This window comes from Cuculus canorus, chromosome 1 (assembly GCF_017976375.1).
Source record: "Cuculus canorus isolate bCucCan1 chromosome 1, bCucCan1.pri, whole genome shotgun sequence".
NCBI classification, from domain to species: domain Eukaryota; kingdom Metazoa; phylum Chordata; class Aves; order Cuculiformes; family Cuculidae; genus Cuculus; species Cuculus canorus.
This window is the reverse complement of record NC_071401.1, coordinates 96,598,060-96,624,165: the sequence shown is the minus strand read 5'-3', so window position 1 is coordinate 96,624,165 and position 26,106 is coordinate 96,598,060. Positions and strand designations below refer to the sequence as shown.

The following is a 26,106-nucleotide window of genomic DNA, read 5'->3' as shown; positions in this document are numbered from 1 at the left end:
TGTGTCTCAAAGCAAAATACCAGAAGCCCTGTGAGTTGGCATAGACAAAACATCAAAGAAATAAAGGAAATTATATATTAAATAAACAGTCCTGCTGCCTCAAAGAATTAAGAAAACTGCTCTATTATAGTTGAACAGTAGTGGCTGTATTCTGAGAACCAGTCAGATTTGATGAGTTTCACAGCAAGGGAATAGAAAATACGCTGCTGGAAGCAGTCCTGCGGTGCAAGAAGGGCAGCCTAAATGGCCTGGGATGCTTTATATTTTTCTTGTCCTTTCCAAGACCTTTCTGTTCCTGATGTCTCAGTGGTTGTACAGGATAGCACCATCGACTTTCTGTTGAATTAAAGACCTGTGTTGAGCCTATCTGGCTGTAACTAAGAAAGTGCCTTTTTCAGGCTTCAGGTAGCGGAACTCAAAGTTTCCCAGACTTTTCTGTCCATTGGCCAGTTCTGTTGGAAAAGTTACTTTTCAGAGCACGTTGGAAAGGGTGCAAAATGTACATTTTTATATTTGTACAACAAATTTGGGCAAAAAAAAAAAATATATGTAAAGCCAAAGGGAACTACCAATAGACAGCTGATATCCTTGAAGGGTTTTGACTTTTTAATAAAATTTTTTAATTTTTTCAGTCTTCTGTTAAGCACTTCCAAACAAAAATATTTTGGATACAGTTTCAGGCAGGTTGCACTGGTCTCAGTTTGCACTGCTGTGCTCTGCACTTCCTAGTACGATCCCGACCCCTCAGTAAGCTGACTGAGAGAGCAGTGCTGCTAGGAAACTTAGGGTTTTGTAAATCACCTTGGGCCAGTTTGTTGAGGGCTAAGCTGAGCACCAGTACAGGAGCACAGGAGAGAGGGGTAGGATGGGTTCAGATCAGCATAGTGCCTTGTAACTGTACTGTGACCTCTTTGGCATTCAGAGTTGGTTTATGCATAGCTTATGTTTTGCTGAAACATTACCAGTGCGGTAGACCTCTTCCTTTATCTTACAGTGTGCCAAGTAATTGGCATGTATGACTACACTGCACAGAATGATGATGAGCTAGCGTTCAATAAAGGCCAGATTATAAACGTCCTTAACAAGGAAGACCCAGACTGGTGGAAAGGGGAGGTGAATGGACAAGTGGGTCTCTTTCCATCCAACTATGTGAAGCTGACAACAGACATGGACCCAAGCCAGCAATGTAAGTGACCCTCTCTGCTGCCATGCTGTGATTGTTTGTGTAGTACTTTAAGATGAAACATGCAGCATTGCTGTGAATCTGCTGTGGTTTGCAGAACTCAAAGCTTCACCACTGCTGCACTTGTCAAAGTCTCTTTGAAGACCTTCTGTAATGCAAACCTTATTTTATGTTTGTTTTATTTTTAGTTCCCATCCCCTTTGTAGCATGTTCCCTTTATCATTTTTTGCACCATGCTGTTTATATGCCTGACTCATTTTCCTAGCTTGAATTTGCTCATTGTTTTGTTTTGCTTATGTGTTGTTTTCCTCCTTTTTCTAGGAATCATATGTTGTCCATCCCCCACTCAGGCTTGAAAGTCCTCAAAGAGACCCACTATCCCATATCACTGCCCAGAGGGATGATGGGAGATGCAGCCTTGATCATGTGGCTTCCAGCATGATCATCTACTGCCTTCTGAGTAGAAGAACACACTGCAGAGCAGTTTACCTCATTTTACATTAGTTGCATGTAATCGCAATGTTTGAGTTAATTACCTACAGATATAGACGCAAAATTAAAATGAAACAAAAAACACGAAAAAATCAGAGGATAGTGGGTCCTTTTGTGGCTTTCATAGTTACCAAACTAATTTTTTCACCTTTGCACAGGTGCTTTTAGTAGTTTTAAAATTATTTTTAAATATCTATTTTAGCCTTTTAAAGGAAAAGTATAAATTAAATTTCTTCATTGCAATTGTTTGTGCAAAAAGACCCACTATCAAGGAATGCTGCATGTGCTGTTAAAAATGTTCCAAATGTCCATGAATTTGAGACTTTATGTATCTTTCTTTTTTATTGTTCACTTGTCCAGTGTTGTCAATACGTCGTCTTTTTTTCTTTTTTTTTTAATTACAAAAGAACAGAAGGATTGAAATCGGTTTAAGGAACTTTAAATGTGCCCAATTACAGATAAGGAATTTTGTTGTAGTTATTGTATTGTATGTATCAGGTATTCCTTGTTGAGTGTGTATTACGTTGTGGAGAGAAGAAGTTAACTTCCTTCCAATGCATCAGACATTAACCTTGCATAATGTTGTTATCCTAGTTATGTTAATTTTATTTTGCACATTACTTGTAGTTGCATACAGTTAGAAAACACCCTGGTCTGTGTTTGTCTTGAATGTTTCAGTTCTTGCTGAAATCATTTGAACGCTACATTCATGTGGGATTTGAGAATTAACTTCTTTATTTTCATCTTGGTTACGTGAAGTTTGATTTCTCATTTTTACTTTATGACTATGGAACAACACATTTTGAGCAAGTAATTTTCCTGACAAGAAAGAATGTATAGAAATATCTCCCTGCAATTAATTTCCAATGTTTACATTTTTTAAACTAGACTGTGGAATTTATACAAATTAATATTAAATGGAGCTTGCAGTGAAGTTTCTGTAGCAGATGTGCTGTAGCTAAGCCATGTTTGTCTTTCCAGCATTAGTTACAAGCTCTTGATGAAATGCCTGGTGCTGTCAGTGCAGAATTGCCCTCTTCACAGTGCCTCTAGCACAATATGGCCGTTACTAATTACTTTACCATTTAGTTATGTTCTGGTTTATGTATTTCACGGATTTCTAAATTTCATGCTGGCAGTGTTGTAGCATTTATACTCCTACCCCGCCTCCTTCCTTCTGACCTGTCATGCGGTGCAAAGAACAAGTGAAGCTCCTTATTCAATTGCACTTCAGTATTTCATCAATATGAATGTAAATTATATAAATATATAAAAACTTGCAGCTTTAACAACTGTAATACAGCCTTTAAAATTAGTTACATGTATAGATAATTAAATTCTTCATATAAAAGATAGACTAAAATGTGTTTGTTGTCTTGTTGCTGTGTACACACAGAATTCACCAGGTGGCATTAGTGCATGTAATGAATTTGCCACCAGAATAGCCTGAAGCCCACTTGTTTATTTTCAGAATGACACTTGTTTCTTTGAATATTATTTCAATATAATTCCTCATATTGATTGTGACTATCTGCAGCCTTTTGCACGTTTCTTTATTCAATGCTTTGTATGTGTTACAAATCAGTTGATATTTTTTGACACGATACTGGTAGATGTTGTTTTACCTTGGGTTTACACTGACTTAGGCTCTGTGTTTTATGCCAGGAGCTCTAGTCTTAAAACATGCACAGTTGCACAGATTTTCTTTTTTTTAGGATAGTATTTAACATGCACAAATTTTCCGTTTACCTCTGTGCCATAAAAAAAAAGTTTTCTTCTCTGCCATAACCACTTGCTGAAAAATATGCTGCCTGCTATGACAGAAATTGAACGGAACATAATACTTGTAATTTTCAGTGCCCATTTTTTTGTACTGAGAATGATGTAGCCAGATTTTGCTCCACTATTTGAATATTTCATGCATTAAAATGTTAATTTAATGAAAGGGTATCTCTGTTTTCCCCATAATAAGCTGTTGTGTTGAAAGATCTATAACTTAACTAAAAATCCTTCTACTAAGAGACAGTTTGGTTTTTAAGACTTCAAGCCAGAAACATACTTTCTCTACATATTGAAATATTGGCAATACTTCGGATATAGGGAATTCAGATGCTGCTTTTCTTTTTTCATCAATTCAAGTGAGAAGAAAAATAAAGCTACTATAATAACCTTCAGGCTACATGTTTTCTAACATGCCTCTTAAAAATACTGAGAGTGATGGCTCGTGAAAGATTTTCAAAATCACAGTGCTCTTAAAAGTCTTGTGTTCAGATTTCCACCAAAGTGAAAAGAACAGTCTGAAGTTGTCCTCTGTAGACACACTCACTCACTCGCTGTACTCTGGAGTATGTTGTGCCAGGACTCCTCCTACAGAAGAGTACTGGGTATTACTCAGGAGAGCAACAGTTCTATTAATCAGTCTATTGTTAAATCGCAAACATTTCAAAACGCATTTAAAATATCCTAGACAAAGATATTCAAAGCATTGTGGCTTATATCGACATTCATTGTTGAAATACTTACAATGTTTATTTACTCAATTATTAAAGTTCTCAAGTGTACTATTAGAGCTTGGCATGGTAGTGTTTAATCTTCCTCATAATTGCATATTTCCCTTGAGTAGCAGGGAACAAGATATTGCACTTATTCTTTCTTACCTCTCTGAATTTTTGTTTATATAGATATATGACAAAGGGAGTATGAAAGCAATTCTTTAATAAAGAGAATTATTTATTTACATTAAAAAAAATAATTTTTCAAGGTTGTGTCTCAATCCAGTTTTGATCTCCCTCTCCTTCCTGGTTCACTGAAAAGTTCTTTCACCTCCTAAGGCACACAGTCCCCTCACAAAGCCACAGATCCAGACTGCAGCAGACAAACCTATTTCCAAAGAAAGGCTCGTCTCCTGTAATGGACATGTGCCCATACTCTTGTTTGTTCGGTCCTTGGATTTGTGGCTGCAGAGCCAACAAGCACTAGTCCCAGTCAAGGCTGAAACAAGATTTTCATGGACAAAACTAAGAAACCGATTGAGATGATTTTTCACTTTATTTGTATTTTAAGTCAGAATTAAGCAAAAGAGCAGTCTCACTGCTGCCTAGTCAATTGAATGCATTCTTTATATTAATTCTTATCTGTGAAGTATCTTTTCCTTTGCACAGGAGCTCGGGAAAAGGAGCTGTCACTTGAGAGATGCAGAGGAGTCTGGATTTAGAGACCTCTCCAAGGGGTGGTGGTTTTTTTTTTTGTTCAGATTTCTGTTTACCCTGAGAAGAATGTCTTCTGTATTCAGCTATTGAGGAAGCATTCCCCTGAATGTTTTTTCAGGGGATTTGTTAATATGAATTCCAGTGCTTTAAATCTGTCCAAGACAAGCAAGAGTCTAAAATGCTGGTTTGTCAAGAGTGCTTTGCTTTATATTAAGACTCAGTTTTATTTAAATCTTAATTCTTTTGGAGCTTCGGTGGCATCTATTTCAGTCCCCATGAGCTCACTGAACACATTTGAAAATGGTCTCTTGCCATAACCTTGCTGCAAGGCAGGAAAATAACAGCATGTTCTGGTTTTGTTCTCTGGTTTTAAAGTAGTTCTTTTTAGTTCTTTGTGATGATTGACTCTAGCTATTTAACTTCTTGTTAAATAGCTCTTTATATGTAGCTTCTGATTACAATAACTGGCTTATTTTTAACATTTCTTTAGACAACTTCAGTAGGTCTAGGGACAATACAGCTCAAATATTATTTAATCAGTTAAAGTGCAAGCTAAGTGCATGCACACAGACAGCTGGGTAACAAGCTGCTACTTGGCTAAATAGAAAGTGCTAAGGTGACCTTTTGATTCCAAACCCTGAAAGAATGTTTTCAGAAGGTTGTCCTGGATGCAGTTTAAAAACGTGAATTCTTTTCATGAAGACTTCATTTCCTGTGTGTAGACTTTATGGGCTTTTGTACTTGTTGTTTGATAGCTTGCAAAGGAGTACTTTACCATGAATAAGGGTTAATTTTGAGGTTTTGTCCATGTGAGGAGAAATCGTGAGAGTTATCTTAACTATCTGGCGTAACCTAGTAACAGTAATAGTATGTGTAAACTTAATTCTGATACATGCAACAGACTTCTATAGCTTATTGCAGTAAGTTTCATAGCTGTTTTGTTCCCCTCCCCTTTCTGCATAGCTTAATTTGGGAATTTCTTTTTAAAAATAAACCAGAACCCAAGAAGTACCCCTGTAACCCTGTAACATTCTTCCTCAGCATAAAAATTTGGATTGCAGTGTCTGCCTAGAGCTGGAAACTAATATAAATCAAACCTTTAACTCTTCTCCTGTAACTCTTACTAATCCTATGGAGCAACACCAAATAAGAATTCATATTTTAGTATAAGTTCGATCTTGCAGAATAGTTTTAATTAAGGATTTTGTGGAAAAGGTAGCTGTTAGTGTGTGTAGACAGAAGGATGTTTATATTCGAGGTAGCTGTCCTATAGCAAGTGAGTGTAGAGCTTGTAGAAGGTGTTGAGTTCCCTGTGGCCTTATAGTACTCCTCGATCACAGAATTTGGCTCCATTTTCTAGCATAAGTTTCTAATTTGTTTCCTTGTGCCCTACCTATCTTTTTTGAGTCTGACCCCTTGGCGACAGCCGGCTCTAGCAGCAAGAAGGAAGCTCTGTGCCTATATGCCATTCACTTCCTGACTTCTGCATTTGGTCTGTCCATGTACCAGTTTGTACTCACAGAGTGCTGCTCTGATGCTGCTGGCTGAGCTGGTACCCACTGATTTACAGCTGTAAACTGGTTCCAGCACTGGCAGAGTGCTAGTCTGAACTGCGCATGAATTGGTGTCACAGGTAAAGGTTTTCTATGCCCTGGCCTATATGGCTGAAACCAGAGTTGTGTTTCTTTCCACTGCACTTGTATCTGCTAGGTGTAGTTTTCTCTGCTGAATTGTGTCATACATTGGAGTATTTATGGGTGCAGATGAGTGTTAAAATCAATCTTCTTTGATTTCTTCTCTTTAATTCTTTCTTGGGGGAAAGCCAGGAAAGGTAATAGCTGAGCGTTTGCCTGTGAAAGGGAAAAAAACCCCACCAAACTTGTATTTTAACTTTTGGAATACTGCGTTTAGTTATCACATTTCTGACTCAAGGAGGAATACCTATACAGCATCTTTATTTTTTGTAGAAGACAGTGTAAAATTGGACTGCAGGTTTTTTTTAGCTTGGATCCATTGCCGATGCTCTTGACTGATTTGCTGTTACTGTACAGTAAGTGGTCAGGGGCTTAAGATAGGTCCTGGGTCATAATTCAGAGGTGAGATTTAAAGTTACCTGATGATCTAAACCGGTCCAGGAGTCAGTTAACTCTGCCACTTTGTTTTTAGATGCATCCATGCCCTCACATATACATTTTATCCTCACCAAGCAGATTCTGGAAAGGGAGGGGTAGACATGTTCTGTTTTTTTCTGAAAGGACTTAGTAGACTTCCTTGCTTGAAGACAATCTTGCTTGCTATATTCCCTTCCCTTCCTTGATTGAATATTGAATTTTATTCTTTTTTCATTGAAAATAAGGTATTAACCTAAAACACTGCAGAAAAATTTTGCTATTGCAAAATGAAGATGATGGTGGTGTTTCACAAGTGTATGTTGTTGAGGACTACAAAACTTGCCTTTAGCACTCAAGATATGCTCTAGAAATAAAAAAAAAAGGAAAATTGAAATGGTTGCTGAAGGATCTTCTGTCTGTTGCTTGGCCTATGAGGATTGGCAGTGGCAGTTCCTCCACCTGACAACAGCTGACAGATGTGAACAGGAGGTGGGAGCACGTGTATTGGTGGTGTCCGATCTTAGCAAAAACACGGTAGTGCTTAATATTTTGCGAGTTAGACTTTTCAGACTTGTTTCTAGATCCTGCTTCCATCATCCCAGAATAAAATACTCTGCTCTACCAATAAACTCATCTACACCAGTTGAGAAATTGTAAATGTGCTGAAATTGTTGAAAGTAATTGTGAAACAGGATTTTGCATCACTGAGCTTGAGATGGAGAGTTCTGTTTGATGAAAAGCTTGAGATGGCCTCTCAATGGAGGGTCCATCCCACAGGATGAAATTGGTGGTTGCATCTGAAGCTAGGTTCAGGCTTGACATCAGGAAAAATTTTTTCATGGAAAGGGTCATTGGGCACTGGAATAGGTTGCCCAGGGAGGTGTTGAGTCACCTTCCCTGGAGGTGTTTAAGGGACGGGTGGACAAGGTGCTGAGGGGTATGGTTTAGGGAGCGTTAGGAATGGTTGGACTCCATGACCCAGTGGGTCCCTTCCCACCTAGTAATTCTACGATTCTATGATTCTTTGATATAATTTGAGTGAAGGAATACTATCATGCTGCCAGGAGTGCTATTTCTCTTCGCTTAAGGTTTTGAAGGAAACCTGTGACATAATTTTTTTACTGCTTCTAGTTTCCCTGTAATAGAACAGATTCTCATCTACACTGAATTTGTCATTACAGACTCAGCTAGCATGAGGTTTGTAGTGAAATCTGGCAGTTACATTGTTTAGAAAATCTCCCCAAGTTAGAAGAAATGAGAAGTTGTGCCCACATGTAGGTTGGTGAATTGTACAGCAAAACCTTCCTTCTGAAAAGGCAGCATCTCTTGTGCATTGCTTTCGTGCTCAGTGGTTAGTTTGTAAAACCCATGTTTTCAGGGCTGACTTTGTAAGGAAAAGGAGAAGAAAGTTTTCTTCTTACAATGGTATTTGAAAGGATTTCTTACATTTCTAGAATCCCTTAGTCCTACAGTTCCAATTGTGATAGGAGGTTAAAGCACGGATTTCTAGTTATAGGGTTTGTTGATTCTGTAAGTCCAGACAGAGTCACCGGTCTAGTGAGTGTGTGTGCGAATGCCTCTGCTTGGGATCGTACTGGTTATTCAGTTAAAGGGCAGACATTCGTTTATTCACAGTTCTGTGAATATAGCGAGTTAGGTATTGTAATTTCCCCATTCTTTTCTGCATTTACTAGATTGTTTGTAGCTCAGGATTCAAATTTGACGTCTACCAGATGCGATCCAGCACTGCTTGCTCAGAACAGGAGAAAAAATATGAAAGAGTCGGGGACTCGGTAACTGAAAAGACAAATGCCAGTGCCTGATTTTAAGTGCCGGAATGGCTATATGCACGAGGGACTATCTGCGTGCTCTAAGTTAGGATCATTAACCAGTTCTACACTGAGGTAAGGTCCTGTACTTTACCCACAGCAGAGCTTTCCCATCTGTCAGTGGAAATGTCCGATATCAAGGGTGTTTTCTAGGCCCTAGCAGGAGTCTCTTTTAGTGAACTGAATTCACAAATGGTATTATTACAGCTGCAAGTGGAATGTGAATGTGCATAAAAGTAGTTTGCACAGCACTTCAGTGTCCGTGAAAAACTAGCCAGAGCTCAATGGCCTGACATTTCCCTTTGGAAAGGAACCCAGTTCTTCTTTGCTGTCTTTAATACAGACAAGAAAAACCTTAGTACTTGAGTGCCTCATGAGGGAAGTACCTTATCAGAAAAGTGTCTCCTCAATGTTCTGCTCAGACTGAAGCAGGCTATTTTCCCAAATACTTAGTGTTCCAAGGTAGATAATTTGTGTCCCATTTGGCAGACTGTCAAGCTAGCTGCTAAGATATATTATGATTCAAATTGTTAAATGCCTTCTCTAAAAGACTGGTGGTTGGAAGCCACTCAAACCAAGGTCGTCAGCACCTTTGAACAGTAAACTTCCCCCGTCTCTGGATAAAAATAATTAAACACTTAGTTCATTTTTAATGGAGTGGACAGTGCATGGGAAGAGCCAATTCTGTTTATGATATCTCTGATTTACGCAATAACAGAAAATGCTTGGAAAAGAGTAACTTGTTAAACAGAAATTGAACTTTTAGCTTTTGAAACATGCATAGTCTTATGATTATTTTGGCATTTCACTGATAATTCTCAAAAACATCCTTTTTGTTTCAAGTGAAGTTTCAATAGCATCTTCTAAAGAACAGCAATGTACTGCACCTTGGAGCGTTATCAATATGCTTATGCTTCCAATCTGATCTGTTTTCAGCTTCTTAATCATAGAGGCAAGTACCTTGACTGTCTGTATCTGCTTTTTGGATTTTTTTTGCAGTCAAATCTATCAGTGCCTTTTCAGGAGCACAGATTAGTTGAAGCAGCAGATGAAGATAATCCATGAATAACTTTATGGTGATACATATGGACCTTGCTAGTGGCATAGGGCAGAGTCAACTCCTGAATTATATTCAGGAAACTAAAAATGCAGTAAATTATGTCTGAGTGTTAACTTTATAAGCAAATACTGAAGGAGTTGTCTTGGGTGTGGTGCAATTACAAGCAGTTGAGATCTGGCAGATCTCAGTAGGTTGGGGTCATTGTTAGTGCTTGTGAACAATGTTAAAAAAAAAAATGACCATTTCAAATCTCGCAAAGTGAAGGTCTCCTTGAATATTTTTCAGTCAGAACTTTTTCCATAAGTCTGTTTCTATGGGAATGTACTGAATTTGTCCATTCCTTGCTGGGTATTCTGAGAAATAATTAAACAAGAATTTTGATTGAGTAGAAATGGTTCTAAGTAGTGCATTTTTTAAACCTAATTTTTAAACCTGTTTGAAAGCCCATTTCCTTTTTGAAATGCATAGGGTCACAGAATGGTTTGTGTTGGAAGGGACCATAAAGATCATCTAGTTCCAGCCCCCTGCCATGGGCAGAGACACCTCCCAGCAGACCAGGCTGCTCAGAGCCTCATCCAACCTGGTCTTGAACACCTTCAGGGATGGGGCAGCCACAGCTTCCCTGGGAAACCTGTGCCTCACCACCCTCACAGGAAAAAATTCCTTCCTGATACCTAGTCTAAATCTACCCTCTTTCAGCTTAAAATTATGAAATCCTGGCACTCCCTGATAAAGAGCACCTCCCCAGCTTTGCTGCAGGCCCCCTGTAAGTACTGGAAGGCTGCTATAAGGTCTCCTTGGAGCCTTCTCTTCTCCAGACTGAACAACCCCAACTCTCTCAGCCCGTGCTTGTATGGGAGGTGCTCCGGCCCTCTGATCATCTTCGTGGCCCTCACTGTGTTAAAAGTGAAAATGGAAGAAAACGTTCTGCTTGAAAGTGTCAGAAGGCAACTAAGCTCAGCTGAAAAATACTGTCTTACAGGAAAAAACATAATTACATGTTCTATTCTAATTCAGAATTGAAAATAAAATTTGAGATTCTAGAATTTATGCAAAAGTTCTAGCATCCTCACAGGATAAGTACAAGGGAAGTGGTTTGCAAAAATAAAAGGACAAAACTGGTGGAAAATAGGCTCTTAGTTATAAATGTTTTGCATGCTTTTAAAGGAGAAGTAGAACAAGAATTAACCCCTTTGACTTGGGCTATAAATTAATGAAAGCTGTTGAGTGGTCTCCACTGCCCTTCATGTATTCTGGCTCAAGTCCTTAAAAAACTTAGAAGGAATGAAGGTGAAGAAAGTAAATGAGCTCTACAGTCCCTTCTTGGTTAGGATGCCTACTTTGACCAGACGCATAAAGGCTAACCTTGAATTTAAAGTATCCATAAGTCGAGGGCTTGCTTATGATTCCAAAGTACCCATCAGAATGTTAAGGTTTTGTGGAAGTCTTTCCTAATTCTATTCCCTTTTAGGACATCTCTGCATTTTACTTGGCAGTGATACCAGATGAAGTCTTTGCCCCTTTTTTTATTAACAGTGATCCATTTGGGGATTTGTTTGGCTGTGTGGCTGCAGTTGAATGACACAATTAAAGGGGATGGTGAACAGCAGAGTGAGGTTAGAGATGTCTTAGTGACGTTGTGAGTCACTAAGAGATGAACCGTTGCTATTGTGCCACTACCTGTGAATAATGATTAAGTGCACTGAACAGGCAGTCGTTACTGTTCATTAAGCGTTACTTGAACTGCTACAGATCTGAACCAATTTGCAAACGATTTTAAGTAAAATCTAGGGTCCTTTTGTGTTTTCCAGGGTGTGCAGACTTGCATCTTCTGGATATGTTAACGCCTACTGAAAGAAAAAGGCAGGGCTACATCCATGAGCTCATTGTCACAGAAGAGAACTATGTAAATGATCTGCAGTTGGTTACAGAGGTAAGACAGCACAGCAGCTTTAGGTGTAGGTTTTAATCACTCATTTTTTAAAATAAATAAATAATTTCATTGTGCAAACTCATTTTATATCACCTCTGTGTTTGACTTCCTAGGGATGGTCTGTATGGAATTTTCATATCTATATGGAGAGATATAGATATTTATGTGTGTGCATATGGATTTGAGTGCAACTAATGTTAAGCCCTTGTGTTACTGTTGCCAAGACACTGATGTTTAAAGTATTACTCTTTCCACATTCACAGTGACTCTCAAGTTATCACTTACTGTGATTGTCTTTAAATATTAGAAGGTGCATCTCTTATGTGGAAAACAAGGGGTATTAGTACAGGCAACTGATTTAGACAATTCTTTTGAGAGAGAGGGAAAGCCCTTTTTCAAAAAGAAGTCAAGATATGCAAACCTGAGACACTGTGAGGTAAATTGAAGCTTCCATAAAAAAGTCCAAATTAAAACGTATTTTCAGTTGTATTATTAAAGTAATCTTGGGATGTTTTGCAGGAGACCTCTGACTAAAATTCCCAAGTTTCTAACAGATTATCCAAGTCATGATTAACACCACCAACACAAATTTAGAGTATTCTCTTTTAAAGCCATACACTGATCACAAACATATTATCAGGGAACACTATGGATCTCTAGGGCACAGCGCATGTTTGAAGTCTCTTCCACTGAGTGTCAAGTGCTGCTCTTAGGTAAAATTGTCTCACCTTCAGACTAAGGAAACGATGGCATCATCAGTCTTAGTCACTTTGATTATACCTACCATGTACGTTCTAAATTGCTTAATTTTCTGAATTTATAGATCTTCCAGAAGCCACTGATGGAATCTGAGCTGCTAACAGAAAAAGAAGTTGCTATGATTTTTGTTAATTGGAAGGAGCTGATTATGTGCAATATAAAACTACTGAAGTAAGTATTTTTCCCCCATACTTGGCAACAGCAAAATCGTAGACCTCTTCCCCAACTTCTCCTTATAGCTGTGTGGAAGTTACACTTATGCAAGTAGTAACAAGGAGGGCCATGCATTTTTCCTTGTTGGAAAAAGCAAAATATTAACAATGTTTGCTGTGACTTATTGTTTTTTGTTGAAAAAAATCCAGTAGTTCTTTGCTAAGTATTTGCACTTACTTTGCTCTTGCTGTGCATGTGCTCCAGAAGTCAAGATCAACCTCTCCTGAAGACTAGTGACTGCTAGTCTTCTGTCTCTGTCACAGCTCATACCCAGTTCCAGTCCTATTTATCTCTGAACATGAAACGAAGCACAGCCATCTCTGCCTCCCTTATTCTGAGTTAATAGACGCATTTGTTTAGTTACTCTAGGCTTATAACACCAGAGTGGGTTGTATTGTGAGAAAACGATGCCAACAAAGCCTGGGTTTATGGGTTTGTGTCCAGTGCACGCTGCATCCTTCTTTTCAAAGTCTCCAACTACTGCAACCCCAACTCTACCATGAAACTCCACACAGTGCAAGTACACTTATTTCTCCCTTCATTCTCCGTGATCTCTGATGGTTCCAGCCTTCCTGCTTGCATTCTTCTCACCCATCTCTACTTCTTTAGCAAGACACGGTAAATGCTGTGGCTGGTTTGGAGGCACGTGCACACAGGTTGCTCATCTGGTCATTGCCAGAGAAACAAAGTAAGGACTGAATTAAATCTCCATCTTCTTAAGCAAGAGGATTAGTGAAGTTCTTTTTTTCCCTACCAAGCTGCTAATTCTTGTTGATCTTACAGGGATTTTATAATTGTTTAGGTAGTGAAAGACCATTATGATCATCAAGCACATAACTTTGAGATGTCCCCTTTTTTGTATATGGCCTACAAGCTGGGAAGTTGTGACAGTGATAAGACAAATGCAAGCAGGTCAATGACAATAAACCTCCTTTCCTTAGGAAACGAAACTAAAGCAGAAGTAGCCTTGAGCTTAAAGTAGTGGTAAGGCTTTTATCCCTCATTAAAGAGCATATCTGTTACTCTCTCTCTAAAGTATTTAAAAAGGAAATTACACTCCTTTTAATACCGTGTCTGACCTGGCATTACATTAATGTCAAATAACAGGTTGGTGACAACAGGAGGGAAAAACATTGTTATTGGAGGGTGCAATCTTGATTGTTGTACTCTTACAATACATCTGTTTATTATTCAGGGTTTCTTTATTTCAATATTGAATAATATTCAAAGCATTTATTTGATAAATGAGGCCTCATTCTTTAGTCTACTTATAAAGCACACATGACCTTTTCATGTTTAGGGCTTTGCGTGTGCGTAAGAAGATGTCTGGAGAGAAGATGCCAGTGAAAATGATTGGTGACATACTGACAGCTCAGCTGCCACACATGCAACCTTACATTCGATTCTGTAGCTGCCAGCTCAATGGGGCAGCGCTCATCCAGCAGAAAACAGATGAAGTCCCCGAGTTCAAGGAGTTTGTTAAAGTAAGAAAAGAAGGAATCACCATGAATTTTATACACTGTAAATTTTCCTCATCATTTTGCTAATTTGCAGAACATAATCTGAAACAGTGCACTGTGTTGGGCTAGAATGAAGAATCTTCAGACTTAAGCACTCATTGAAGGTGTACATGTTTTCATTGAAGGAATATGTTTTTTCAAAGAACTATAGAGTCATAATTGTTTAATAACAGGTTTTCTGCAAAACGCTGGGACAGTAAGAAACAATTAGTACTGAGATAGTAAGAAGAGGCCCTTCTCTTGTGCAGACAGAGCAAGTGAAGAATATGTTGTAAAAGGTACAAGAAATTCTACTGCACTGACAGAGTTTGTGATCCCAGAGCAGATTTAGCTGAGGCATGGTGTTCATTTGTTGCCGTACCTTTTTCTTTCTTGGAGGAGCTCATTTTGCAAGGTTTTAAACAAACTGACTAACACCATTTTACCTCTCTAATGTTTCAGAGGTTAGCAATGGATCCTCGCTGTAAAGGAATGCCACTATCAAGTTTTCTACTAAAGCCTATGCAACGGGTAACAAGATACCCACTAATAATTAAGAATGTACGTCCTTTTGCAAAGATTGTGTTTTTTATGCTGCTTTGCTTATAACTTAATTACAAGGCAGTTTCCTTGTTTGTGTCAAGCTTTATCACTGTTAGATATCGGATGTGCTAGGAAATGTGGGGTATCCTTTTATATTTGATCACACCAGAGCAAATGTGGTAACTTGTTTGGCTTCAGTCAAATTACTCTGGGTTTCTATTGGAAACAGAGGTGGAACTTGCACACAAAGAACCTGAAGGCGGTAAGTGCTGAATGAAGACATTAAAATTCATATAGCAGGAATAATGGATCGGTCTTATGCTCATCTTTGCCATTTTCTGCAGTGTCATTCCCTCCCCAGAGTCTCATAGATGACATTCAGTGTGCTGCAAGCCTGGATGCCAAATTGTTGCAAGTTACTACTGTGCAGCTTATGTTGACGGATGACTTGCAACCCTTTTCTAACTTTCATTTGTTGCCTAACACTTACCGTCCTGAATAATGCTATTGAAGTTGGCCTAAGACTTTCACAGAAGACGATTGTAAATTGGATGTTGGCATTTATGATATTCCCTAAATAGGCATATATATATTTCTCTATATGGCTCGAATTTGCATACTTCTGTCAGAAGACTCAGCAGTGTACTGAGGTAAAGGCTTTGCAGGCCGGCATTCATTTCAGCTGCTCACATACAGACTGTGAGTTTGTCTCCTATTTATTGTGTTTGTCACGGAGGAGAAGAAATTTGGAACATATTGGCTATTTGATGAAAATAAAGAAATAAAACAGAAGTGTAGGGCTGACAATATGAATTCAATTTAACCACATATAACAGAAAAGGCTAATGTGTTTTATTTACCTATAGATAATAGAAAACACTCCTGAAAACCACCCTGACCACAGTCACTTGAAGCATGCTCTTGAGAAAGCAGAGGAATTATGTTCTCAAGTAAATGAAGGAGTGCGGGAGAAGGAAAATTCAGATAGGCTGGAGTGGATCCAGGCTCACGTTCAGTGCGAAGGCCTGTCAGAGGTAAACAAAGTGCTATCTAGAGTAATGCAAATATGGGTCCACTTCTCCACCGGTCGGGAAGAAACCATGGCTCACTTATGGCACTGCATCAAGGGACAAACAGTGTAATTAATCAAGTCGTATAAATAATCTTCAATCTTTTGTTTTCATCTTTCTTTAACTCCCTTTCACTATTGCACATAATCCTTTTTGCTGCTTGTGTTATGGCCTTCTATATGATAAATGCTGCTTTTGTTGCCTGCCTCTGGACTGGTGCCAGGTTTGATGCTGCAATTTTCAACCCCAAGCATGTGGTTTCATAGCTCTTTATAATAGTATGGTTACTTTACTGCTGCATCTCATCCTGAAGCTATACTTGACCAGCCTTTAGTGCTTTAAATCTCATCACAGAAAATATTTTCTGTGATAACAGTTTGAAAATTCAAGAATACTAATCAAGTCTCTCGTGACTTTACAGACAGAATTGCTGCCTCCCATGACATTATTTTTTAAGGCAATGTGCTACATTTCTCTACTGAAACTATAATGAAAATGGTGTTGGTGTCCTACAAAAGGATGAAGGATATTTTGATGGCCTCCCTATTGTTGGGGAAGATAAAAGAGGCAGACGGATCACAACTTAATTTTCAATTAATTCATTGAGTTTTCAGTTCTAGAAGATAAAATAGTAAGCACTGGTTGGTTTATAAAAACTGTAAAACATTGTATTACATCTGAGGAAATTTAACTGTTATGGACAAAGACAGGTATGACAATTTCAGAAGGGTCAAAGTCACATTCAGGTGTCTTATAACTGCTCTTTGAAGAAAGGCATCTACTTTTGTCTTCTGTACATGATGTCTGACCCTGGAACACCAAAAATATTACCTGAAAGACCAACTGACTGCTTGCTGACACAGCAATGCTGGTAGCAGTCTTGAATCTGTTCCAAGGAGTCATCTGACCTTTCTTCACTTTTCTGGCTCAGATGTTTCTAATCTGCAAAAAGAGCCACTCTAGATCTAGCTGCCTGGCCAACTAGGATGGCAAGAACTCTACCATTACCTAGTGAAAATAAACCTGACAATTACACTCCAGGAAAGGACAAACCTCTACTCATCTGTTAACAATCGCCACATGAGTCTTAAATTCAGCCATTTCCAGCCACTGGTCAGCAACTGCCCTCTGACTCCAGGCATCATGAGTATACACAGACGGGTTATATGGAAGTCCTTTGGTGTGTTTTAATGGATGAAAATCAAAATTCAGAAATCTAGGCCTTGTTAAGAAAGCTCAGTGTTTGGAGAGGCCATTTGCATAACTACTGGTAATCCAGGAGAAGTCATCATCAGCTCAGTTCCACTCACAGAGATGCATGTGCGTGGCAGAGAAATTTAAGAGGAGGCACAAATGCTTTTGGCTTCTTTCTGACTGTCCAGGCCTTGCCCTGTACAATTAATGGGCTGCACTAAACTAAATTTTCATATAGTCTTTCTATGACTTGCACTGCTTATCATGCACAAGGCAGAGACATTGTTCATCATCCCTGTGACACAGATTGAAACCAATGTCAGGACTCAAAACTATATTTGATCTCTTTCAGGGGAACCTCGATTGTTTTACTTTATACAGTGCGTTGTTGTTCTTCTTCTACTTTTCGCAGCAACTCGTATTTAATTCTGTTACAAACTGCTTGGGACCACGCAAGTTTCTGCACAGTGGGAAACTCTATAAAGCCAAGAGTAACAAGGAACTGTATGGCTTTCTGTTCAACGATTTCCTTCTCCTGACTCAGATCATAAAACCTCTGGGCTCTTCTGGCACAGACAAGGTCTTCAGCCCCAAGTCTAATCTGCAATACAAAATGTACAAAACTGTAAGTACCGCTTAAATGGTGGCAAAGATGGCTTTATGCTAACAGTGTGTGTAGCATGCAGTAGTTCACATACTGGGTGTGTGGGCAATAGCCTTTATACAGAAGAGGTTTGAAAGCTTTGACATATGCTTCGAATTCCAGGGACTAATGGGGAAAAAACTGGTTGCTTGCTTTAGCTAGACAAACGAAGATGCTTTGGGGGTTTTGCTAATACAACCTCTTCAACAGAAGTCCTGTGTATCAGGGAGTGATGAGGACAGTAGTGTTTGCTGCTCCTTGTGAGAAAGGAGAAATTGCTATGCTTCATGAGGTTGCTTGCTTACTTCAGTAAAAGTGTTCCCAGACTCTAGAGGCATCTGTATCTTTGATAATAAGACCGTTTTTAAAAACAATATGTCTGAAGAAAGATGGGAGGCAGGCACAAGGGGAAAGATACTGCAGGCGCAAGATAAAGCTGTTGTAAATTACTCTGTGTTGAATGCATCTGTTCAGATATTATGCAGTAGAACTCTAGCTTTGCCTAATGTTTTACAGCCCATTTTTCTGAATGAGGTACTAGTAAAATTACCCACAGACCCTTCTGGAGACGAGCCCATCTTCCATATCTCCCACATTGATAGAGTCTATACACTCCGGGCAGAAAGCATTAATGAAAGGTAAGTGCCTGCATTTGAAAAGACTGGTGCAAATGTATATGATATACACATGCACAGCAGTTTCTGAGCAGTTTATGTTACAACTCTGAGGGCTGATACATAGGCCATATTTCACAGCATATTATGTTAGCATAAGGAAGCCAAGAGATGCAATCCTGTCTTCATCTGTTAATATCTGTTTATGCCAGTGCAAGCATTTTTATGGCAGTATGTTGAATGAGATTGAGGAGCGGTTCAGGATTAAAACTTGAAGCAAAAACCTACCAAACTAAATCCAGTTAGCTTTAATCAGGTTCAGTTCAGACCAAAACAGTCAAAAGATCGGCAACCTCAAAAACACTGCTGATGATTTTTTGTTTCTGGCAAGCTTAAAGGGACAGGATTACACTGAAGGAGTTTATCTATACAAATGTAAGGTCTTGAAAGACAACTTTTGTTAAAAAGTGAAATCTGGAAAGTCCCGTAAAAAAATCCCATATAAGAGTAGACATTGTATTATGCCAGCTTGCAAATGTGTTGTCCCTACGGGATGCTGTCTCTAACTCTGTGCCATAATAGGAACAAGCATCATGGTTAGACCCTTGGTGATGAAAACTGACACAGCCTTTTCAACCTAGGATCTGTTGCACAAATCAGACTACAGCAATAATCATCTGTTCTATGTCAGAGAACTCCCTGCAGTAGTCAGAAACGTCTGAACTCTGCACCCCACTCATCCTACCTAGCTGGAACTTCATCCAGTTGCTTAGGCAAGCTATACTGAAGGAGTCAGATCTTCACGTACTGAACGCCCTCTGGAGGTGCCTGCCTCTCTCCGTGCACTACAGAGAGAATGCATAGGATCTGCTATCCGAATTTAGGCACTATTCAAATGTGTTTACTTACGTGGGATACAGCGTTTGACTTTCTTTTATGCCAGAATTGCTTGTTAAATAAATACAGAATTTTAGATGAGATGCCTCCAGGTTTTCATCATTTACTTGCTTTTAACTAAGAACAACAGAAATGAAATATTGGCATCAATGAGTGATTAATTTGTCCATTTAATCTTAAAAGACCTTTTTTAAGGTCTTTTTAAGGCTTAGTATACTTCTGAAGCTGCCATTTACCATTTAGAGCTGAGTTGGAAGACAGAATTGTACTGTGTTTTGTTTTCTTAAACAGCTCTCCCTGCATAATGCAGGTGAGTGTTCAGGCACGAATCCAGGCCTATGTAAGTAGCTGCAATGCCCTGTAGAGCAGCAGCTCTTTGTTTTGGGATCAGAAATGGATGCTTAACTTCTAGATTCTCTTATTGTGCCTCAACTCAGGTCTCAGGTTCCCTTGTATGTCATAACAATTCTTCTAAAACCTTGAGGTCCTTTGAGACTCCTTCTTCCACACTTTTTCTCTGTCAATTTTTCCACTCAGTCTCATTAAGTATGAAATTGTTTCCCAGAAGGGCCCATAGGCAACCACAGTCATTCATCATCTGTGTACTCCCTGAGCGTGTGCTTCATGTGTCCTGTGACTCAGAAGGATTTTGGTATGAATCCTCAGGGATCAAGAAAAGTGGCCACTTCTGCAACATAGCTGTCTAGTATCTACTGGCTGCAAGAAGTGAGTTTATTACAATAAAGCAAAAGGCGTGGTGAATGCAAACCTGTTATCTATACCTTTTGGTTTCTCACCAAGTCCCTCCTGCTTGTGATTCTTTTCAACTTTGCATGGTGGGATCTGCTAGCTTGGTACATTTAAATTATTCTACAGGTGCTATGATTTCCTCTAAGATCTCTTCCAGGCAGAGAGCTTCAGTGTAGCAGAGCCTGTAATGGACCATAGCCTTAGACTGCAAGTGATTGGGAAGGAGGGACAGCTTTAATTTTGTCTGCTGTGCTCCAGGGAGGAAAAATAGGTATTTTACAACTTTTTTTCCTTTCCTTCTGAAGGACTGCCTGGGTTCAAAAGATCAAAGCTGCTTCAGAACTTTATATAGAGACCGAAAAGAAGAAGAGGGAGAAAGCCTACTTAGGTACAGCATGGGATATGGGGACTCGTCTTTTGTTGAAAAGTCCATGGCAGGAAAATATGTTAATGACTTCTCTCTCTCCTCTTCTGTTCCAACACAGTTCGCTCACAAAGAGCAACAGGCATTGGGAGATTGATGGTGAATATTGTTGAAGGCATTGAACTAAAACCTTGCAGGTCCCATGGTAAGTGCCTTGGCTTTTTCATAATGCTCTTTGAGGAAGACATTCCTATTTGTCTGACTGACTTTGAAGGAGGTGCTGCCCAAACCATGGTTTTGTTTAATGAAGCCATTTCCTAAAACGAAGAGGAGAAGGTGGTTGGTGCCTTGCAGAATTGTGTCCCTGTTCATTATAATGGCAGTGAGGCCACAGTCCTTCAATTGGCTAAGTAAAAGAGTAAAAGAATATTTAGGAGGAGGATCACACACCTAAAAATATGATTACTTTTTTCTGTTTGTTTCCATCTTCCCAGGAAAGAGTAACCCATACTGTGAGGTGACGATGGGCTCTCAGTGCCACATCACCAAGACGATACAGGACACCCTCAATCCAAAGTGGAACTCCAACTGCCAGTTCTTTATCAAAGACCTTGAGCAGGACGTGCTCTGCATTACGGTGTTTGAGAGGGACCAGTTCTCCCCAGACGGTACGTAGGGGGCTGCCACCCTTTCAACGGTATTTTCAAATCTCCTGTTTTGAAGAGGTGCACACCCGCTGAGGTGAATCCTAGAATCAGAAAAAGGTTTGGGTTGGAAGGGACCTTTAAGGATCATCTAGTCTAACCCCAGTATTGAATCCCTTAGCATATTGGGAGCCTACTCACTCTTGCTCCCCAGTGGAGTCATGCTAGTATCAGCACAAAAAGAATGAAGCTGTCTCTGAAATTTTGTGGGTTTCCTTTCTCATGCGACTTCACTACAACTAAAATGTGGTTCACAGTTCTGCTGAGTCTTTAAAAACTCTGAATGCTGTTTGCAAATTCATAGATTAATGCAGGAGGAAAAGAAGTATCTTCACATTCCTGCAATATGCAATAACAGTGGCAAAAATAAACCAAAGGTTCATAACCCATTCTTATTTAATAATCTGGAATAGACATGGAGCGCTGAAGAGTGTATGTTGAAGTCATGATCTCTCAGGAATTATTTGGATAGGACTGTCATTGATCTGGCCAGCACCAGTTGGCCCATTGACCTCATTACTCCTGTGAGGCACTCCTTGGCTTAACATCTTTAGCGGTCTTTGCACTCAGTTTGAACTGTACAGCGGCCTTGAGCTGGGAAGCTGTGAATTACATGGGACCTTTTATCTTAATGTTGCTCCTGTCTGATATATATGGTCCAGCTAAAATCCTCTTCTATGCAGATTGGCAGCCTTTGGCCTTCTTGAACTACAAAAATACAGGTGGACTGAAGACTTATTTTCTCCTTTTGCTTTGTATGTAGATGGAAGGTTAGTTCCTTCCACAAATCAGCATTTTATTGCAACGTAGAACAGTTGTGTCATTCCTAAACATGCTGTCTTTTTGCATTTCAGACTTTTTGGGCAGGACAGAGATCCGTGTGGCGGACATTAAGAAGGATCAGGGTTCAAAGGGACCAGTTACAAAGTGTCTCCTTCTGCATGAAGTCCCAACAGGAGAGATAGTCGTCCGACTAGACCTGCAATTATTTGATGAGCCTTAGAAGACAAGGGTCCAATGTTTTATTTCACTCTGAGTTCACTGCAATGGGCGTCTGCAGAAGCAAAATCCTTATTGGTGTGGTATGAAACTACTGCTTGCCCTTCACACATGAGAGGGTTATCAAAGCAAACAGGAGCATCTTTGTGCCTTGATAATTCTCACTAGAAAAATTATTCCCAATTTAGTGAGGAGATCTCCCTCAGTTTCTCTGTGTGGAATTTGAGGTTAGTTTCCTGGGTTTGCGAAATAACCTGGTTGTTTGTTGTGCTCCAGTCTGAAAGGCTGGCAAACCACAGAGGTTGCTGTGCTTGCTCCAGTTACCCTACTCTTTGATTTTCATGAAGAAGGCGATGTTGGTATGGTTTGGAGGCTTTCTGCAGGGTTTTCCCCCTTAAGGAATTCTGTGCCTATTGCTCAGCAAAGTGTTGTGTAAATGTAATGTGAATGGAAGGAGCAGTTGTGCAGTGAGAAGATCTTCGAAGATCTTCATGGTGGTACTGAAAAGACTTAGAAAATAAATAGTATATATCTATAAACAGAGAAAATTCTATTAACATACCACTTCATGACTCACGTTGCCCCTGAAAATTAATGATGTACAGGCCTTCTGCACAGAAATGAATTGCACTCCAGAAGAGTTCACCCACTTGATACCTTTGGAAGTTTTCTGTAGGACTGTAGATGTTCAAACAGGAACACGGAGCCCTGCTGAATGTTGTGCTGTACCACTGCGATCCTATTTTACTACTGCTGCTTGGCTGTGTGACCACAGATGGATAATCCGTCATCTGCAGTGGGAAGAAAAGGAAGTCAAGGCTCTAGCTTAGGAAGGTAGTTTCTACCCTGCAGAGTCTAGTTTGCAAAGTGATGATGAGTTATTAAATTGTACTGTGCCTAACTCTGTTGGACGTCGCGTTACTGAGTTCATGAAGGTGTTTGTGGCAAGCCAGGGTGATCACAGGTTTGGTGGCAGACATACTGGATGCAACCAGAAACGGAGTGCTTGTGATGGCACCAAATGGGTAACCCCAAAGTAAAAGCCTCGTCATCTAGGGGAATACCAGGGCTTGTGTATCCGTTGAATTTGATGAATACACAGGTGTAGGCCCACATCCAGCAAATTTTCCCTGTTTGGCAAAGCCCCCAGCTTTAAGCATGCACTTACGTCTTGTTTCCCATAAGCACACACGTAAGTGCTTTGCTGAGTCTGGGCCCGAGAGACAATAGACCCCTAAAAGTAAAATTCCTCTTTGTTTGAATGGATTCATTTTGTTCATGACCTGTCATACATACACTGGTATTTTTGTAAGGACTTTATTTCTGAATGGAAGTTGTTGGCCTGTTTCATTAGCATGTGAACGTTCTTGTGGAGCCTGTTGTTAGGTTTTGGTGTTCCTTGCATGTCCTTTCAGTACTGGTTTCCACTTTTCTTGTATAGGCGGTGTTCTCTAGCACTACAAGTCTTAAAGATTTCCTTTAGGAAATTAGGATATATTCATAACGGATAGGTAGCTACAGTATGGTAATAAGTGTAAACTGTGCTGGGAAGTGTCTGTGTATTATAATTTCGTACAAGACCACTGTAATGTTTCAAGCAATGGGAAAAAAAAAAAATGTATGTTGGAGAGACAACAAAGTTTACATTTCATACTTTTCAGAATCGCTTTATTATTTATTTATTGAAGATAGTGTAGAATTTTGTATCAGAAATGACAGACATACTTATGTATTTTTTGAAACAAAACAGAGATACACACTTTAGTTAGAAACTTTCAACTGACCACATTTTAGAGGGAGTGTGACTTCCTAGGCATGCATTTGTTTACCACTAACTGGCTGAAAACACGGTTAAGAGAACTTTAAGTTTCTATTTTTCAATGTTGTTTAGAAAATTGTTTTGATTAAAATATGTAAATAGTACTAAACCCATGCTTTCCTAATTCCATATCAATACATTTTATTAAATATATTGTATATGAAAATATACATTGTTGTGGTAGGGTAAAAAAGAGTGATAAAATCTATTAATGGAGTAACATTAAATGTCATTGTCTAACCTTTTACTGCTGTCCTAATTTTACTCAGTAGCTGTATATGCAGTGAACATTCATTTCGGTGTTTAAAAAGTAGCATCGCTTTTTTTATGGTATCATTTCACCAGCATGAATTACAGTAACAACAAAATAGACAAACAGGACCAAAAAAGACCATGTGAGTAATGCAGAAATCCTGGCCAGGTTTTTGAAGGGAGCCTTGAGGAGCTGCACCTTCCTCTGAGACTCAGCTGGCACTGAGGGACCTTTAACTGCATGGGCTCCTCTCAGCTTGTGACCCTCGTCATGAGCACGTGCGATTGTGCGTTTTGGGGAATTGTAACAGAACCAAGCACCTTCCTGACCACCGTCGCTCGTGATTTCCCACTTATCCTCAATGCACAGTAATGTTTAACTTGTGTTCATGTCAATAGGAGTTACACAAACATCATGATGATGAAAGTTGGGGTTCGGCTCATATACCTGATGTGAATCCCTCATAATTGGCCTAATCCTAGAGGAAGCTTGTCCTAATCCCTGTGCATTGGGAGCAGAATGTATATACACCCTTAGAGCCAGCTGGCTGTACATTGGGATGTCACTGTTTTCTCGCTTGCCCATAGTCAATGCTCTGTAGCATATCAGCACCATTGGCTTACCAGATGGAACTGCTTTTCGCCAGGGTTAGCCAAAGGTTGGTAGAAACCCATTAACTCTGGATTGTTTTCCCTGTTCAGGAATGCCACAGTCTTGCACATTGCTTTGCTACAGGTTTGTGCTCTTCTACCCACTTTAGCAGCATAGACCTCCTGCTCATCCAGACTTTCAAGCTGCAGAAGCTCAGTCCTTTTACTGGAAAAAGAGACTAGTTAGCTGTTTTCCTACTAGTGCTTTCATTGAGAAAAAACAAGCTCTTGTAGGCTTGTTTTCAATACCACTGGTGTTCTGAAGTGTTGAGGGAGAGGCACACAGCTGTATCTAGGAACTCAGGTGTCTCTCTGTGTTTAGAAAGCCAGCTGGCATTACCACAATGGATGAAGGCTGAGCCATCCTCTAATGAATGCCATGTTCTGGTTGTCAGGGCAAGCTCTGCTGCTCTATGCTACTGGTATTCAGTACCTGTATTTGTGCAGATCCTGTATTTCAGTCTCTGGTTATTGATCTCTGAAGATCTTCATAAAACAGCACACCTTAGAGCACAGGTCACTTTCCAGCCTCATCGAGACATTTGCTAATGTTATGTAAAACAATAACAATAGCAAAACAGAAGCGCGGATAATACTTGATCACATTTTGACTGAAGGAGCAGATTCATCCGGATAGGCATCCCCACAAAACCCGCAGAGGCTTAAGCCTGTACATTGTGGAATTGTACAACTGGCTGTCTGCATTTGTTTTGGTAAAATTCAACCTGGTAGCGAGGCTGAGTGCAAAGTCTCCCTGTTGCCCATCCTTAAAATGAAACGCTGATGAGATTGAACTGGCGCATGGGACGCTGGGACTGGCTCTCAAAGTACGGCTTCATTTCTAACTTCTAGCAGGTTTGCTTTTTCAGAGAAGACCATTTGCTTGGAAGTAATTCTTTAGCATCAAATTCCTTGGTTCAAAATCAAGCCTTCCTAAAAATAGCACTGTGACGGTTTAATGAATTGACTGCCTTCACAGAGACAGAGATGTTGGGTGAACTGGGAGGAAAAAATTAAGAGAAGAAAGAGCAAAATTGGCAGTGGTGAGAAAACATGCAATGGCAAGAGTCACAGTGCTGGTTTGGTTTCCAACGTGCAATTCTGGGAATTGCATTCTTCCCTAAGGTACCTTCATTTTAACAAGGAGAATGATAGTTCTCCCTAGTAGTTCCTTGGCTTTAAGTCTTGTAGTAGAACTGAGGTGATGGAAGGGAACGCCACCACTTTTATATTAAAAGGACTTTTGAAAGTAGTCAAGGTAGAATGTCAGCATTGTTGTGACTAAGCAGGAGAGGATACCTCAGAGAAAGTAAAGGAA

At 39.6% G+C, this 26,106-nt stretch overlaps 1 protein-coding gene across 5 annotated transcripts in view; it reads left to right on the top strand.

Moving 5' to 3' along the window:
• The window catches only part of ITSN1 (intersectin 1), a 133,389-nt gene extending 108,526 nt beyond the window's left edge, over nt 1-24,863 (top strand). For 4 of the 5 annotated variants that reach the window (XM_054052039.1, XM_054052037.1, XM_054052021.1 and 1 more), the window contains 12 exons: nt 995-1,186; nt 11,696-11,817; nt 12,641-12,747; nt 14,090-14,273; nt 14,751-14,849; nt 15,698-15,865; nt 17,508-17,720; nt 18,255-18,376; nt 20,305-20,387; nt 20,485-20,568; nt 20,858-21,031; nt 21,922-24,863. In XM_054052039.1, coding sequence (XP_053908014.1) covers nt 995-1,186; nt 11,696-11,817; nt 12,641-12,747; nt 14,090-14,273; nt 14,751-14,849; nt 15,698-15,865; nt 17,508-17,720; nt 18,255-18,376; nt 20,305-20,387; nt 20,485-20,568; nt 20,858-21,031; nt 21,922-22,070 — 1,697 coding nt within the window. In that variant the 3' untranslated portion in view covers nt 22,071-24,863. Of the gene's footprint in view, nt 1-994; nt 1,187-1,504; nt 4,383-11,695; nt 11,818-12,640; nt 12,748-14,089; nt 14,274-14,750; nt 14,850-15,697; nt 15,866-17,507; nt 17,721-18,254; nt 18,377-20,304; nt 20,388-20,484; nt 20,569-20,857; nt 21,032-21,921 lie in introns of those variants that run through there. The other variant, XM_054052048.1, reaches the window with a different exon arrangement.
• The last annotated feature ends 1,243 nt before the right edge of the window (nt 24,864-26,106 follow it).